This window comes from Urocampus carinirostris, chromosome 3 (genome assembly GCF_059441175.1).
Source record: "Urocampus carinirostris isolate Australia breed hairy pipefish chromosome 3, RoL_Ucar_1.0, whole genome shotgun sequence".
NCBI classification, from domain to species: Eukaryota; Metazoa; Chordata; class Actinopteri; order Syngnathiformes; family Syngnathidae; genus Urocampus; species Urocampus carinirostris.
The window spans coordinates 49307995-49326697 of record NC_142351.1 but is presented as its reverse complement, the minus strand read 5'-3'; the positions used below and the strand labels follow the sequence as shown (position 1 = coordinate 49326697).

Genomic DNA, 18703 nt, shown 5'->3' with positions numbered 1-18703 from the left:
GAAATTGCCCAATTTCATCTTTGGAAAAATCATGCCATTGTTCAGTATCTGCTTTCCTCCAGTGATCAAAAGACTTTCATTCATCCATATCCTTAGGTGGCAACAGATTAATTTGATTTACTTTTTATACCCTAATTTTTTGCTTTCTAAGCAACATGATAATTTTAGGTTTAATAAAACGTTATAAAAAAAAACAGCACCTGGAATTAATTTTGAAACATTTTCAATGGACAGGGTCCCCCAAGAATTTTTGATAAAAAAAAAGTGTGCCTTAGCTCAAAAACAGTTAAGAAAAACAAAATGGAGAAAGAAAATATCCTTTCCCAAATTGTTCTACCTTTCTTTCATTTTCTTTGTGTAGCTTGGTTCCTGTGCCTACCTAGGCAGCCTGTTGAAGAACAGTTGCTGGTTGATTCAGGCTTTCAGCATGTTTTGCACCATAAAAGGCTACGATGTCCGTGAGTGTCTCCTGCCATTGATTTTCTTTGATTTCAGAAAAAAAATTGAATTTAAAAAGAGTCACACACGAAACACATTCACTGCTTTGAACAATAAAACCAACAACACTGCCTCCTTTAACTTTAATATATTAACAAAAGCCTATAGGTATGACTTCAAAATGAAAAGCACTTTTACATTTCCTTTTTCTTAAAAAGGACTGTGTGAAAATATCACTATGTATTTAATCAATGTTTATTTATTTACGGTATTTATTTATTTGACAATGTCATTGGATTTATTAAATTGTCTAAATGTCGGGCAGGTCTGTGAACAGTTAAAGGTATGGTCTGTAATTTGAAGCTTTGTTACTCTCTGCCTGCATCACCTGTCTTAAAGTCGTGATTGCAGCCTCAGTCAGTTAATTCCTTGAAAACGTACATGTCGTAGACACGCTCAAATAAGCTCTTCTTTTATAATCTTTTTTAGGGTTTAGGTTGGCGTTTTGTTTGTGTTTGAAACAGGTATTTTCTTTTACCATTGTCATGCTATACTGACAAAAAACTGACAAAACACTGTCCCTCTCGGTTTTGTTTACTTTTGGGTATGGTCTAACTCTCTGAAGGTCGTCATTTGTTTTGTCAGAGGGGTTTTGGGGTTTGGGAGAGCAAAGACTGGGCTTTGTTTCTTCAGAAGAGCAAGACACCTTCAGGTTCCCGTGAGGTAAAACAAAAAATATGTCTAGTCAATCATTGTCCTTATCCATGAGCTGAAAAAATCGATAGATTAAAGCTTAAAATATGCTTAGAGTATTGCTTCCTTCTTGAGAAATGCTAGGGACAATATGAGGCTATGTCGAATTATTTCAGATGGAAAACTGTTAGTACTACCTGCTGGCCGAATCTGTAACCACCGCGTTAGATTCTGAATTAAATAAATATACAGTAATTTAAAGCAATTTACTCTACAAAACTCATTTAGGCATTACCCTTGCTTAATCGAGAAAAGTGTGTAGTTTCAACCTTTTAAATACACCTCAAATGGCACACCCCACATTTTACTTCATCTCATAATAAAACCCATAAAAAGGCAATAAGGAAACACCACCATTACTTTCCTTACTTTATAAAGTAATGCAAAAACGTATTTTATATGTATTTTTTCCCCAGCTGAGCCGGATGAAGAGTGTGAGCTGCCAGAGGGTGAGGCTGGCATTGTGTGGGATGCAATCTCATTCACCGTTCTTCTAGCACAGAGGAGGGTCTTTCTCAGTTACTATTTCCTCTACGTGGTTGCTGACCTCAAGTCTGCTAAGATATTAGCCTCCAGGTCTGTACAGTCAATTTTGCCATTATCTATATGAATGTATTAATCGATAACCCCCCCCCCTCCATCTAGATGGTTGTTGTCTGTTGTGAAGACTCTTAGTATGATTTAGATGGATTGTATGGATTATTCTTTTTTTGTAATTATTAGAGTTTCTTGCAAGTACTAAAATTAACTTTCTCATTTTTTAAAAATGTTTCAGGGGTGCTGAACTGTTTGAGGCCAAAGTTAAAAAGCAAGTTGCAGCTCGCCTGGAACTGGAGAAGAAATCAGTCGAGACTTTGAAGAAACAGTGAGACACACACTGCAATTATAATTTTCTTATTTATTGGAGTATGTCCCGAGTTAATGAATTTATTGATTGGTGCAAGGAGGAACTTAAACATTAGATTTGTCAATCCTGTTTGTCATTATGACAATTTAAAAATTGAATAGAAATAACTAATAACTAAGTACAATAAACTAACATACTCTTCTTGGGGTTGTGTTGTGTCCCAATACTTTTTCTATGTAACCCTGTTGCAAATGTTCTGCATCTTCTTAAAGGATGGAAAAGATTAAATCCAAACAAAGGAATCGTCCAACACCAGCTGACAAAGCAGGGCTTCCAGTTGATCAGACTTTGGAGAAACGAGGTACCTGCTAAACAATCGTAAAGTTTCAAGACAGAGATTTGTTTCATATTCTTCCCAATGAATATTTGCATTTTGGGATTCACAGAGCAGCTTAAATATCCTTCCTATATGACATCACCAAATATAAACAACACTTACTATTATTTTCTCCCAACTCCAGATGAAGAAGAGAAAGCAAAGCGCGATGCAGGAAAGTGGTGGAAGCCTTGGGTCTCACGGCCTGGAGGTACATGATGGAAACACACCACCAAACTGATAATTGAAACTTTAAAATTGAATATGAGGACACTGTGGGTAGATTTAGTCCTGTCACCACACTCTAAAAACAGCTTGATTAAAAATAACCAAAGTTCGAGTCAAAAACAGACCAACGCAATACCTGCGTTGATTTAACCCAATGTCCTGTGTTGTTATGAAGAAATGACTTTCGCAAAAATTGTGTAATTTTTAAAAGTATTTTTGTGTGAAGGAATAATACAAAAAAAGAATATAAGACGTTATTTGATCAGGATACAAAAAAATTTAATTGTATTCCGTTAGTTACATTTAGTCAAAATAAGGATTACTTTGCAGGATTACAACTTTATTCATAACTATATTTACATATACATAATGCGCCAAAACACAAGATGTTTCATATTTCAATCACTGACACTAGAGAGATTAGGTTTACACACGGAGTGTGCGAGGCAGCTAGGAAGCTCAGTTTCTCGCTAAGAGATGAATTTAAGGAAATGTATTGAATTTGTTTATCTTCCTTTTCTAGTTTCCTGATAATTGTTGTTCAAAATCCATTGTTTGATCACTATATTGTTATGTTGTGAGAATAATGAACTTAGCCTCATCAATCTGAATACTTTTAAAAGGTTTGGCATCCCCACTTCAAAATACTAAAAAGTTTGTTGAAATTTTTTAAAATGAACGATTAATGTGTTCAAACAATGTTGGGTTCTTAATGTTCTCTTAATGTAAACTAAAATAGAACATATCCTGCCTGCCATGTAAAAAAGAACATTTTATATTTGCTTTATAAACTCTACTACAAGGTTTAAGGACTTTTTTGTAGAACTACAAGCAACTACCTTACCCAATTATTTTTAAGGTTACATTGTTCATTTGTGTTAAACACGATTTAGTAATTTGATGGAAATCGTTTTTGTCTTTTATTTTCTTATTTGGTATTAGAGTATGTTAAAAGTAATTGAAAGTAATCCCGTTACATCATTTCAATATTATAATAATCACGTTAAAAAACGAATTACATTTTCAACAGGTAACTAGTAACTATCAGATTATATTTTTAAAGCAAGCCCGCCAACCCTGAAAATCACACCTTCTCAAATTGGGTCATTTTGTTTAGAATATTAGGTTGTTGTTGTGTAAAATGGCCCAAGTCAAGTCAATTCAAGTCATGTTTATTTGTATAGACCTTAATCACAAAGAGTCTCAAAGGGCTGCACAGACCATAGATTATTGCATACCACAGACTATTATGACACCATCCCCTGATCTAAAGCCTACATGAGGGAAAATAATGCACAGATATTGTATATGACCCAAATATTTAAATCGTCCCATTTTTTACCCAAGTGCAGGTCTTTTGAAATAAGAAAGGGATGCTACACAAGACATTATCAGTGAGACACAGCTTTATTCCACACAGTTGAAAACAACTGTGGCTACCACCTTTTTGAGAGTGACAGTGATGAAGAAGAAGAGGAGGATCAGGAGAAAAAAGAGGAGGAACCTCCCAAAAAGAAATCTGCTTTTCAGGTTAGTCAAGCACATCAGCAACAGAATTTAAATTTAAACATTCCTCAAAAGTTACACATTGTATGCACATCTTATCCCTAGTTGGCTTATAATGCATGGGTCACCAGCTCCAAAACAGCTTTAAAGGACCTGAGCAGAGAAAAGAGGCGGTTGAAGAAGGAAGAGAAGAAACGAGCAAAGAAGGAGCTTCAGGCACAGCAGAGTAAGGATTTGGGCGACTTTACTTAAGTCAAGTCAAGTCAAGTCAAGTCATTTTTATTTGTATAGCCCTTAATCACAATAAGTCTCTAAGGGCTTCACAGATTAGTACACTATGTTACACAGACTATTTTTCAGCCGACAAGAAGAGTAGGTTATTATTCATATGCAATGGAGTAGAAGTGAGTTTTAAGTTTAGATTTAAACATTTCCACTGAGGTTGCAGATCGGATCTCAGGGGGAAGAGCATTCCACACCACCAGTGCCCGGATGGAGAACGCTCTCGAACCAGCAGAACACTTCTTTGCTCTCGGGATCACCAGAAGACCGGCACTCTCAGATCGTAGGCTTCGGACCGGGACATAGGGGCAGATCAGATCTGAAAGATAAGAGGGAGCAAGTCCATGTATGATTTTGTACAATACTAAGAGAACCTTGAAGTCACATCTTTGGCTAACTGGGAGCCAGTGCAAGTTAGCCAAAATCGGTGTTATGTGATCGTACTTTTTTGTCCTAGTTAAAAGCCTCGCTGCGGCATTTTGTACTAGCTGAACAGACTTGATTCTGGACTTCGGGAGACCGGAGAGTAGTGCATTACAGTAATCGAGACGGGAGGTAACAAATGCATGAATTATAGTTTCCGCATCAGACTGAGACAGTATTGAACGGATTTTGGCAATGTTACGAAGATGGAAGAAAGCGGTTCTAGTAATTTTCTTTACATGCATCTCAAAGGTTAGATCAGGGTCAAATATGACACCTAAATTTTTAACTGAGTCACTCTGTGTGATGTGACATTTGTCAATGTTCACAGCACTTTTTGAGAATAAGTCACAGCATTTAGATGGACCAATGACTAACATTTCGGTCTTTTCAGAGTTTAGACGCAAGTAATTGAGTGACATCCACTCTTTTATCTCAGTGAGGCAGGCCTCCAAATTTCCACAGTTTAGTGTGGAAGATTCCTCCAACGGAAGATAGAGTTGAGTGTCGTCTGCGTAGCAGTGGAAGCTGATATTGTACTTGCGAATAATGTCACCTAATGGAAGCATGTAAATGTTGAAAAGAAGGGGGCCAAGCACTGAACCCTGCGGAACACCGCAGGTAACATTAAAGGGCTCAGATGTCATTTCACCATATTTAACACAGTGCGTCCTATCTGAGAGGTAGGATCTGAACCACGAGAGGACGGTTCCTGAGAGACCAATCCATTTTTCCAACCGTTCTAGTAGGATATTGTGGTGCACTGTGTCAAAAGCAGCACTAACACTTAACTGGATACTTGAAAGCGAAAGTCAACCAAAGGGATTACCAACTATTTTGGGTTGTATGTGCTGCAACTAATCTAAACCCTTTTTAACTCATTTAATGCCAGACGATTCTCTCAAATGGAGAGTGCTATTTTTTGCCATTTGACTCATGAGGGTCTGAAGGCCTCCAGAATAATTAGTTCTGTAACTATATAAGTATAGAACATATCAAAAGAACACTTGAACCCTCATTTGCATTAGAAAAATTATGTTTCTAGCTTTTACCACTAAAAACAGTTGAACAAGTTTCTTGTAAATACTCGTTTCCAAGAAAACTTCTGAGAGAAACGGCTTTTTGTGAAAGGATGGATTTCAGTGCTTCTTTTTTTGTAATAGTGATTCTTCCAATCTTTTAACCATGCTTTCCACTTTATTGCAAGAACACTGAACTGATGCTAGGATAATGCATGAAATTTGCGATAACTTTTCAGCGCCCGACGTCTCCCGTGACGTGATCACTCGATTTCGGTCACTCAGGGGACGTCCACACATTTCTCAATAGTGATGCTAGGATAATGCATGAAATTTGCGATAACTTTTCAGCGCCCGACGTCTCCCGTGACGTGATCACTCGATTTCAGTCACTCAGGGGACGTCCACACATTTCTCAATAGCTAGATAGAGGAAGCAAACCAACACAAATAGGTGGGGGCTCCTTGATGGGTGGACAAATATCTTATTAACACCTTTCCTGCCATGTAGTTGTGATTTATCATACGTAAATCATTCCCAGAGTCTTGATACTCACTGATCAGCAGTGCCAAAGCCTAAAAATGTTTTTTAAAATAAAACAAAAACAAATACATTTTTATGTTTCAACACACAGGGACATTGCTTTCCAAAACCTATTTCTACATTATGGCACTGAATGAGTTATTGCGCATCAACATATTTAAAATAATGTGTTAAGAAGCAATATTCGCCTGTTTTTTGGGTTTTTTTTTTCAATATTGAGGCAGCAATTTTGCTCTTTGCTCTCCACTAAAAATATATTAGTTGTACAGGCCTTAGCTCATAGCTCTGCTTCAGAATTCAGGTAAGCAATGATTAGTTTAGCCATGAGTATTTGTAACGTCAATTTCACTTGGGTAGGGTATCACAAAGAGGCGGCATCCCAACAGAGGTAATTAAATATTGAATATTGCTTCCTAGTTCATCTTATACAAACACAATTTAATTTAAAATCCAAGATAAATAGATACTTTATTAGTTTCCTTCGGGAATTCACATTTCCAGCTGTATCCTCATGTTAAAAAATACAATAAAATAGATATAATATACAAAAATACCCAATATAACATGTAGAATAAAAAGCATTTAAATAATGTCCCCCCAAAATAGACACTGTGCTAAAAATAAAGCAACGTATGCAAATGAGGTTAGGGTTTAATTTGGGCTTTTACTCCTCGGGGTGGAGTTAAAGAGCCTCATGGCTTGAGGGAGAAATAATCTCCTCAGTCTATCTGCGGAACAAGACAGCAACAGCAGTCTGTCACTGAAGCTGCTCTTCTGTCTGGAGATGATGCTGTGTAGTTAACTGATGTTTGGACAACTAATTATTTTTCGGGAAATCATTCGAGTTTGGTCAAAATTTAAAAAAGGTAACTACGTAATTTGACATCACTCAAAACCTGTAAAGATTTGTTGAGTGGATTATATTTTTTCTTACAGTGAATCTCCCAAAGAATAGACACCACCACCACCCAACCCAGAAACTTCATCAAATGCTAGTACAAGAAAAAAAAAACATAAATAATGTCATTCTACCCAGAGCTGTGTTTTTGTAGAAAAAATACATTTCCAGTAAGAGGTGTGTTCATTAGGGGTGGGCAAATTTTGGTATTGATCATATCCAAGCAAATACAGAGTAGTATTGGTCAAATACGATCCTGTCAGGAACCATGAACGGAGACGGGAACCTAATTGCTTTAGTTTCTTAATTTTATTTGAAAAGAGACCTAAGCTGGCACCCACGATCCAGTGATCGTTGATTGTGGGGAGCAGGTCGCTCGGGACGCGGAAGTGGCACTTCTCTGGTGAGCGATAGCGGTGTCAAAGAGGGAAAAGCAGGTCGGGTTACCGGGGCGCAGGAGCAGAGACGTGATCAAAAGGAAACAGGTCAAAGCCGGGAAACGTACGGGAGTCAAAAAACAGGGAGTCAGGTTCGGAAGGCTTGCCTTAGCGGGAGCTGAAGGTTCGCAACAATCGGACGCCGGTAACAGGGAGCCGGGGGGTTTAAAAAGTGGCAAGGAACCAATCAGCGCCCAGGGCTGTTGGCGCCACCGGGGCAGCCGCAGGTGCCCCGAATCAGTAATCATGACGGATCCGATACTGATACTTTTTGCTTGGGAATGTCATGATCTTTGAATAATTGATCTCTGTGGGTTAATTTGTAAATATGATAAACAAAGCACTCAGACTTTAGTCATCAAAATGTTTTATCTTTTATTAAATAACTGCAGTGTGAACTTTGACAGTACAAAAAAATAAATTAAAAAAAAAAAAAGAAAAAAAAAAAAAAAAAAATATATATATATATATATATATATATATATAGAGAGAGAGAGAGAGAGAGAGAGAGAGAGAGAGAGAGAGAGAGAGAGAGAGAGAGAGAGAGAGAGAGAGAGAGAGAGAGAGAGAGAGAGAGAGAGAGAGAGAGAGAGAGAGAGAGAGAGAGCAGCACGGCAGAGCAGTGGTTAGCGCATGTGCGGCACAGTTCATGTCTTGGGAACCTCCTGCGTGGGTTCAAATCTAGCTCCAGACTTCCTGTGCAGAGTTTGGATGTTCTCCCCGTGCTTGCGTGGGTTTCCTCCGGGCACTCCGGTTTCCTCCCACATTCCAAAAACATGCATTTCAGGTGAATTGGCCGGTCCAAATTGTCCCTGAATGAGCGAGTGAGTTGTCTGTCCCCGTGTGCCCTGCGATTGGCTGGCAACCAGTTCAGGGTGTCCCCTGCCCACTGCCCGATGATTGCTGGGATGGGCTCCAGCACCCCCGCGAACCTACTGAGGATAAGCGGTGTAGCTAATGAGATGAGATGAGATGAGATTTATATTTAAACAACGGTCAAGAGAATTTTTCCAAAAAAGCAGTAATGTAACCAAAATACAAATATAAAAATGTTAACCTGACAAACACAATATGTTTCATTGCACAATATTTAAAAAAAAAAGTCAGAAAGTGCAAAGAAAAACAATGCCATGTAAAAACCTTTAACACTGTAATATATAAAGTAATTAAACTACAAAACTGATTCAGAATAAAAGTCAAGAGAATCAAACCCAAATACAAACACTGAATAACAATGTTAACAACAGCTAAAATACCTTACATTACACAATATTTTGAAAGTAAAACCAGTGGTGCATAAAAGGTGCAAACATAATTGGATTCAATTTGAAAATTATAATGTATTTATAATATTACGACCCACTAACATTATTAAAGTGATAGTTAAATGGGAAGAAAATATCCCAGGAAGATATTATCTATCCGATCCAAGTACTTGTCCAGTATCAATAATATCAATATTTGTATAGATCTTCCCACCTTTAGTGGTCGTTGTGTGATTTGTCTACTCCGTTCTTTGCAGTCACAGGTCTTTCAGGCATTTGTTGAAATGGGGAGGAGCTGAGTCCTGACATTTTCCCCAATAATTTCCCCAAACTAATAGAGTATGAAATGTAGAAAATATTTTCTTATAGGTATTGATCGAGTTGACTCAAGTGAGGATGAACTTGACGAAAGCACAGCAAAAGAGGACAGTGAAGAGGAGAAAGGTAACAAAACATGAATGAGCTCCTTCTATTTAACTATATTATGTTTTAAGTGTTTCGTAAACCTTTTTTTTTTAAATTTCAGAAAATATTTTACAGCGGGTCATCAGTACTTTGAAATTTGGCATAGCCTTCCTGCAGTCACTTCTCGATGACCTGACTCAGGGTCTAAATTCGTTCTGCAAAGAAAGTCTGGACATCTCCAAAGTGTTGCTCTTTGAACGGGCATTGCTTAGCCAACAACAGAAGAAGGTGAGAGGATCTCAAATGTTACCTGTACTATGCTCTTTTTTTTCACTCTCTCTGCAGGGCAAAGAAGTGAGCCAGCAAAGCGTGAAGCAATATTACCAAAGCTGGTTGTCAAGGCAGAACACGCTCTCCTCTCCAGGAGAGCTGCAAAACGTCCTACCTTCTTCACCACCGCCAGCTACTGTGCCCACCTCACGCCATGCCTACGCCAAACTCAAGAACCAGGCCTCCAAAATGTCCTGGGCTAGCAGTGTATCAAGGTAGCTCTACATAAGAATAACTCTAAACTCAGTACAGTGACATATAGTGATGTGCATTCAGAGGAGGCCGTGCCTTACACTCAGACCAGCCTCCTACAGTGTGTCACAAAAGTGAGTACACCGCTCACATTTCTTCAGAGATTTTATTATAATGTTTAATAGAACATCACTGAAGAAACATTGCTTTGACACAATGATTAAAAGTATGTAAGAAAGGCCATGGATTACTGTAAAGCTATCCTCTGATGAGACAAAGATGAATTTATTTGGCTCAGATGTTGTGAAAGATGTGTTGTGACAACAAGGTGAGGAGAACAAACATGTCGTGTCGTGCCAACAGTCAAGCATTTTCGGAATGTCACAGTTTGGAGCTGCATGAGTGTAATTGGAGTTGGGGAGTTGCATTTCACTGAGGAAAACATGAACTGTGAATAGTGGAGCAAGGATTGATCCTCTCCCACCAGAAACTTGGTCGCAGGGCAAAGCTCAAGCCTGAAAATGACCCCAAATAGACGTAATTCGACCAAGGCTTTTCTAAAGGGGCTAAGGATAATGGGGATGGACTGGCCAAGCATGTCTCCAGATCACAATCCAATAGAACATCTTTGGGGCACCCTCAAGCGGAAGGTAGAGAAGCAAAAGTTCTTGAATATGGGAATATTCAGTCATGTTGGCATGAAGGAGTGAAAGAGCATTCCAGTGGCAACTTGTGTGGCTCTGGTGAAATCCATGACCAGGAGGATATAAGTGGTTCTGTAAAATCATGGTGGCTACACAAAATATTGAAATTCAGTTACCAGGGGTTTTAACTACAATTCGCTACATTTTAAGTTTTTTGAGGGGAAAACTTATTTTACACTGCTATATAAGTTTTATAAAGACTACTTTTCATTTTCTTGAAGTTGATGTTTCTTCGGTGTTGTTCAATTAAACATTATGATGACATTTGCAGAAATGTTTGTACTCACTTTTGTCCCATACTGTATTTAAATTGAAATAATAGTATTTATATAGCGCTTTTCAAGTCAATGAAGACCTCCCAAGGAGCTTTACAATGTGCTTCACACTTACCCATTCACACACACTCACACACACTAATAGGTAGTCAGCCATGCAAGGCACCTACCGGCTTATTGGGGGCATTAGCGATTCAGTGTCTTGGACAAGGACACTTCGACATATAACACGGAGGAGCCGGAAATCGAACCGAAGTATTGAAACTGTCTATGGAGCATTTTTTTTAAGTTGGTTAAAACTGGAAGATATTACTAACTAACCTTTGTTAAAAATTCTCAGTTACATTAGATGTTTTTGAAAATCTAGTTGTCCCACATTCTGGACTGCTCCTGTGATATAATGCTGTTATCTGGCTTAAATTTCTCCTTGACAGCTGTATGACAGAGGAGACCATGCTGGGGTCCCGGCAGCCAACCCAGGAGGAACTGGATGACCCACCAGTCGCAGCAGGTACTAGTCATCTCAGAAAGAGACTCCTCAAAGCCTCCAATGTTGACTGGACCTCTTATGAAGCAGATGAGCTCTCACCAAGGTGAAGTAGCAAAGTGGTGGGGTTGACTTTTATATGTGTATCTCATTCTAAGACTAGGTTCGGAAATCTGAAATGGTCGAATGGGGAGAGGGCTTGAATACTCTCTCTACCACACAGCCATCAACGTTTTTTTGAACTGGAAATCTTGTACTCTGTTCTATTAGCCACTTGGATGAATACAGAGGGACCTCACTACTTCGCGGTTCCACATTCGCGGGTTCAGAGCTTCGCGGGTCTAAAACATACTAATAATAAAATAAAATAATAAAAAAAAAAAGAAAAAAAAAAAATATATATATATATATATATATATATATATTTTTTTTTTTTAAGCATTTTTGAAGGTGCGTCGCTTCTTTGCAGATTTTCACTTTTCGCGGGTGGTTTTGGTCCCCATTAACCGGGTCTAAAAATAATAATAATAAAATAAAATAATTGAAATTAAAAAAAAAACAAGCACAATTTTTTATTTATTTTTTTATTTTTAAGCATTTTTGAAGGGACGTTGCTACTTAGCAGATTTTCACTTTTCGTGGGTGGTTTTGGTCCCCATTAACCGCGATAACCGAGGGATTACTGTACATGAATATTGAAGTACTACTTGAAAAGAAATTCCTCCCAAAATTGGAATTGTACGAAAAAAACAAATTGGCAGGGTAGACCCATCGAAAACGTGGTGGCTTCTGTCCAAAATCTAAAAAGAGTGCTGAGGAGTGATTTCTCATGGGTAAATGAAAGCCACCAACCACAAAGGACCTCGTTATCTGGTTTCAGGCCTTGACTTTTCTTGAGTCTAACCAAAACGATGGCGGCATCACCTAAAGGGAAAAGAATGTTCTCCTTGGAAATTGGGACTGTGTCGTACACCAGCCCGTACATATCTCTGGATGGGTCCCCTGTTCCCGCTGGAGTGTGGGATCCCATCTTTGCAAATTATAGGAAGTTAATAGTTGACTTTGTCTAATCAGGGCCGAATTTCAATAGTTACGCCTAAACCCATACTCATGTTTTACACTGAAAATAATCATTAGGTAATCAGAAATAACAGTACAATAGGTGTAACATACCAGTACAATAATAAACATCAAGCTTTTGATTAAATCATAACAATTGAGTGATTTTTAACTTTGTTGCATATAACAATGAAAACCCACAACCCTGTTGTTTATCTGGTTGTTTTCTTTTTGGAGTCCAGGCTGTTCTTTTCTTCTTTTGTACGAATTATAAAAGTCATTTTCCAAAGGGGGATGTTGGCAGTTTCTGCGCTTAGATTCCAGGCTTGCTGTCCGTTTCTCTACACTCACGAATATAGAATTGAGAAATCGATTTTCCAATTATATACAATTATGTTACACCATTATAAATGTAAATATGAATATGTTGTTTTCATGATTGTCATGATTCCTGATTCAGAGCACCTGCTACTGCTTAGTTGGCGCCAATTAAGCAGTCGCAGGTGCTCTGAATCGGAAATCATGACAATGATGAAATAAACAATGCATATTTTTGTTGGACTTATATTGCAGAGACAATAAATTGGGTATTACGATATATTCTTTGACCCATTTATCTTTTTGATAAGACTATTTAACATTGGATAAAGATTCTTCAAGCTCAAATATTGTGTAGTTTCCCACTCTTATTTTGTGATGGAGTTAGCAGTTTCGTAGACTCTCCAGTGTCAGCAAACATTAGGCTTCAATGTTTAAATTGTGCATTAACTTTAGTGTTACGGAGAAGTTATGAAGCTTTAACTTTAAATGTACAATCAAACATACAGAAATGATATACTGTAAAATTCGGACAATAAGGCGCACCTTATTATCAGCCGCACTCAGTACATTTTTAAAGGAAAAAACATCTAATATATTCATAAGCCACACCTATCTATAAACTGCATGTGACCACATTGAAACATGAGATATTTACAAAGAAAGACGATACACAGAACAAGTTTTAATAGTATACGGTACGTTAACCCCTTCAGATTCCTACGGCCTGCCCCCCGGCTGCTGGACTTTTGATAGGCAAATACATGTCTGTACGATGTCACCAGTCACTGAAATATATGATACCACACATCATTGGGAAGGTTAAACTCTTGGGATTCAAGACCATTTTAAAATATGTTCGTCAGAGAAACATCACGATCATTCCGAAACCAGATCCAAGAAAACTTTAAAGCAGAGTTGACTACGTAATCAGTATGTCTACTGGCCGTCTTGAACTTGAATGTCCGCGAAAATGGCTTTGTTACATCAAGGACAGTCCAAAGAACCCAAGCATGTAAAGTATTTACTCCAAAACACAAGGTAATGCTGACGGATAAATACGAATCCCCTTTTACATTTCTGCTTCGTTGGATGTTGTTTTTTGTAATCCATTCATTTCATGACGTTATTTCCATTTACAAATAAACAGACTCAAACTATTCTCAAAATGGTAGTTAGCGCTCCCCTTTTGATTGACACCGTGTCTATGATGAGGATTTGTTCATGCTAGTTTTATTTGTGCAAAAAGTGCGAAGATTCTTTAAACGAGGGTCTTCTGCGACCTATATATTCCACATGTCTCACTCTTACCTTTACTGCTCGGGCTCCCCTGGCGGGTAAAAATGCATAAATTGGCCGCATCGATGCATAAGCCACAGGTTTGAAAGATTAAAGCTTTTGCCTTTTATGTACAACTTGAAAGCGTCAACTCCATTAGTGTAATCCTTACACCACCACCCCAAAAAAGTGATTTCTGAAACTTCTGTTAAACATTTTTTCTTTAAGCAGATCTGAAGCAAACACCGTTAAAAAGGAAGAGAATGTGGATGAAGATGAAAATGAAAAGTGGAGTGAAAATGTGGAGTCTGATGAAATGGAAGAACCCCAAGATGACCAAATGGAGGGGAAGGAGTTAGAAGATGAATGCCAACAAATTGAGGATCCAGAATGCACCTCCCTTGGCTACAGGGAGGATTTCAAAGAAACAAGTGTTGGTGACCCAGATTCTCTGAGACCCCTAAGTCAGGAAACAAGAAACCTCACTGCCAGCGAGTTGCTGCTCAACAAGTTAGTCAACTCAATACTGGCGAATTGGAAACAAACAGCTCAAATTAAAAGTTGTCATTTCTTCCCTCGTCTCTCCTCTCTCCATAGAATGTTTGACAACGATGAGATCTCTGAATCTGACAAGTTTTTCCTGACCCTTCCGAGGCCGCTGAAGCTCATCTTTGCCCTTTACAACACTATGGTGTCCAAGTCGGAAATGCTGTGCTATTTTGTCATCATCCTCAATCACATTGTGTCGGCGTCGTTCCTCTCACTCATCTTGCCCATCCTCATCTTCATGTGGGCCATGTTATCCGTGCCCCGACCAACTAAACGCTTCTGGATGACTGCCATCATTTACACTGAGGTGCTGACTTCTCACCCTTATTTTTATAACATTACCATACAGAAACAACTCAGAAAAAATGGTGGGCAATTGCAAACAAAGTATTCAGCTAATATAACACCTGGCAATCGATCTTTGCACACAATCCACCTCTCAACAGTGGAAAGTGGAAAAAAGGACTCAAATCAAATTCAATTAAATATACTATAGGAATCAGACTCTTTTTAACTCAGAGGTCACGTGATAGAAAAAAGACAGGGTGCTGGGCTAATAATTCAAAAGCATAAGAATCTATTGTAGTGTTTGTCAACTGTGCATTTGTTAAAAAAACAGAGATTTTACCAATTTTCACAAAAGGGAAATACTTACAAAATGGAAAGTGACAAAAATAGCACCGTAACACTAATTTAAGTGCGAATGATTTGAATGATTGATTTAAGGGTTTAAATGTCCCGTTCAGTTTTTTTAATAAATGTAATTTTAATGGTAATGTTTACATGAAATTGGAAACTCTCTGTCAAGAGTTTATATTTATCATAGAAAGACGCTAAAGATAAGATTTTAAGCTCTAACCTGACCTGAGCCCGAACAAAACTTCGGGTCGAGATAAAAATGTCAATCATTACTTCAGATTCACATCGGCCCGGACTTCTCTCTCTGCCTTCTTTAAAACAAAATTATCCACGCTTGACACGCGTCCGTAATTGTGCTTAGTTTATCTTTCTCTGTAGATGCTGGCTTGGCGCGTGCCCTTTTATGTCAAATAATTGTGAAATTGTCAAATAAAGCCCTGAATGTGGCTTTTTTAATGATCGCCCCATTCTATGACAGCACCATTTTATTTTCTATCAGAGGCTCTTCTAGCTGTCCTGTTTAGTCACAGAAATCTCAACTTTAAATACACTTTGGTAGAAAAATAACTTAAATCAGGTGGGAAATGGATTAATCCACTACTACGGTCACTGTTATACAATTTTCTGTGTTGTTTTGTAGGCAAAGGTACAATCGTGTGGATTGTTTGGAACAAAAACCCTGTTTTCTTTGGTGGTGTTGTTTGGAACAAAACATTTTTATTTGCCTTTCAAGAATGGCTTTATTGTAGGTGGTGACTCTATACAGTCCAATTTTCTCTGAGAGGGTGGGGGCAAACACTATCCAAAATTCTGACAAACAAAAGGAAAACAATTTGTTATTATCTTTGATTTATTTTTAATTAAAAAAAGGAACCATTATAAATGTTGTTTTGTTTTAATCCAATTGACACATTTGTGACCCATTTAAAATAACAAAATAAACCAAAATAGGCAGGGTTGTTTGTAACTAAATAATTCAATTTGGGGAGTTATTCTGAACAACTAATTTTGCATCATTTAACCAAAGAAAATAAGTTCAGTCTAAATAAACTAAGTAGTGGATCGTATACCGTTCATCGAAACTGAATTAGTATTGACACAACTGAGTGTGTGAAATCATAAATATAGAAGTAAAGTTATATTGACATTAAATATATCAAGATAGTCAATCAAACATCTAAAAAAATGGTTTAATCATAAATAAACTCATATCTCAACGTGGTAAAAACAAACGAATGTCTCTTGAAGAGATGTTGCAAAATCGGAATGGTGTAAATCGCAAAAAAAGTGATGTGATTTTCAGTTTGAGCTGAGTGTTTTGAATTATGGCATATATATATATATATATATATATATATATATATATATATATATATATATCTTTAAATGCAACTTATATCATTTTGTGTGATATCTTTCACTGTTAGATTAGGCTTCTCAGATGTTAGATAGAAGAATTGAGCCTGCCCGCTAGTTTGCTGTAACAGTCTTTGGTTTGCGTCTTACTATCTAAAATCACTCTTGCACAGATTGTCCAGTTAGAACCATTTAAGACTTATACATAGGCACATTGATGAGAACTAGTCGTCCCCCAAGTATGGGTGGGTGGCCAAGACGATATATGACTAGATAGATAGATCTTCGATAAGGCAGAATTATTCCACGTCATGCTATAACAGGGTCCTCATCTGTGTATTCTAACTTAAGAGAAAAGAACTGGGCTGACATTCAGGCGAACCTTACACCAACTCGGTCTTGATCCTTTCTTTTAGCTCAACGTGGTGGTGAAGTATTTCTTCCAGTTCGGGTTCTTTCCGTGGACCACTTCTGCTTACCGTGGCATCAATGCCGAACGTCCTTTCGCACTGCCAAACATCATTGGGGTGGAGAAGAAGGATGGCTACGTCCTCTTTGACCTCATTCAACTGCTCGCTCTCTTCTTTCACCGCTCCATTCTCAAGGTTCTTAACATTATTTGCTTTACTATCCAAGTAACAGTAAACTGAGATCCGCTCTTTCAAAATAGATGCATTGATATTGTCCAGGATAACAATAATTGTTAAATTAACTTAGTGTTGTATTCTACAATGTCTTTTTGCACACTCTTGTTTGTTGTTTGTATACTTACAAAATAAACCGTTCAGTGCCACGGGCTGTGGGACAACAAGGAGGTAGAGATGCCAGATTTCTTTAAGAAGCTGAAGAAGAAAGTGGACAAGAAAAAAAATACTGGAGCTGAAAAGGCCAAACAAACACGCCGCCTGAAGTTCCTCCCTCTGCAGTCGTCCACTACATCCATTTTTCGGAAGCTGAAGAAAGAAAATTCGGAAGAATTTGGGGGTATAGTCTCTGCACACATCTTTTAATCTGTGAACCTTTCACAACTGCACTTTGAACCTATATATGTACTTTATATTCAACTGCAGATTCCAATGACACTTAAAATCATCCACATCTTTTTAATCAACTTAAATTACTTGTTTTACTATGGTAAATGATGTAAAATGTATAATTATGAAGCTGAATGAAATGAAATGAAATAGGAATAAACTGAATTATTCCTTAATGGTGACCGTGGAGGTCTGTTCTCTTATGATTTACATTTTTTAATGATTTTCTCACGTCATGATTTCTTCACGCTTTCTATGCTAGGCAAGCCCAAGAGAGAAAGCAAGAAGAAAAGACGGTGTCTGCAAAAAGCCCCTCTGACCAAAAGACAGAGAATCAGGCAGCAAATTAGAGAGCGGATGCTTCAGATTAAGACCACTGTCATTGAAGTGTGAGTATCCCCAAAAAACAAGATTTAGCTGTTTGATGCTGAAATGTTTTTGTTGTCCATTGTCACAAAAAAGGAATTTGTCAGAATTTTATTACATGTTTTCATGCGTTTGAGAAAAAAAATGAATATTTATCAATTTTATTTTTTAGTATAATATATTATCACAATTCTCTTGTTTTTTGACAAAAGCAAATAATTAAATCTACTGCAAATATATTTTTTATAGATATTGAAATAATTCATATTAAGTCGATTATATGATCTAATAAAATAGTAGGATAATTTTTTTGTCATTAAAACATTTTTATATGCATAACAACATTAGTATTACACTTTTTTGTAATCTCAACTCCTAATAAGCTAGCCCTGTGGCCAACTTGAGAAATTAAAGGTGAAGCCTAAGCTTATACTAAACCCCCTCGCCTGCTCGTATGAAAGTTGCATGAGAAAAAACTTACTATAAGAAAAGGTTCCCAAAATAAATATTGTACCACTTAAAAGTCTCTTTTGTCGACTAACTAAACTAAATGACAACTCTTAATACTCAATACAGAGATGGTAAAAATCCAAACTTTTCTCTACGAGGGCCAAAAACCAAAGATAAAGAAAACAGTGTCCACTGATTTGTATTTAAAAGTAATATTTACAAGCACACCTACATCTGTTTGTTTTT

General features: G+C 37.5%; 1 protein-coding gene across 1 annotated transcript in view; it reads left to right on the top strand.

Annotated features, from left to right (window-relative positions):
* LOC148369956 (piezo-type mechanosensitive ion channel component 2) overlaps positions 1-18703 on the top strand; it is a 71339-nt gene that overhangs the window by 39742 nt on the left and 12894 nt on the right. Inside the window, exons 29-45 of the mRNA XM_088329834.1 lie at positions 362-458; positions 1608-1767; positions 1967-2056; positions 2311-2399; positions 2569-2625; positions 4063-4172; positions 4254-4374; positions 9385-9459; positions 9542-9708; positions 9766-9965; positions 11356-11514; positions 12004-12023; positions 14375-14573; positions 14661-14919; positions 17024-17212; positions 17396-17591; positions 17904-18030. Of these exons, the coding sequence (XP_088185960.1) occupies positions 362-458; positions 1608-1767; positions 1967-2056; positions 2311-2399; positions 2569-2625; positions 4063-4172; positions 4254-4374; positions 9385-9459; positions 9542-9708; positions 9766-9965; positions 11356-11514; positions 12004-12023; positions 14375-14573; positions 14661-14919; positions 17024-17212; positions 17396-17591; positions 17904-18030 (2315 nt within the window). The remainder of the gene's footprint in view (positions 1-361; positions 459-1607; positions 1768-1966; positions 2057-2310; positions 2400-2568; positions 2626-4062; positions 4173-4253; positions 4375-9384; positions 9460-9541; positions 9709-9765; positions 9966-11355; positions 11515-12003; positions 12024-14374; positions 14574-14660; positions 14920-17023; positions 17213-17395; positions 17592-17903; positions 18031-18703) is intronic.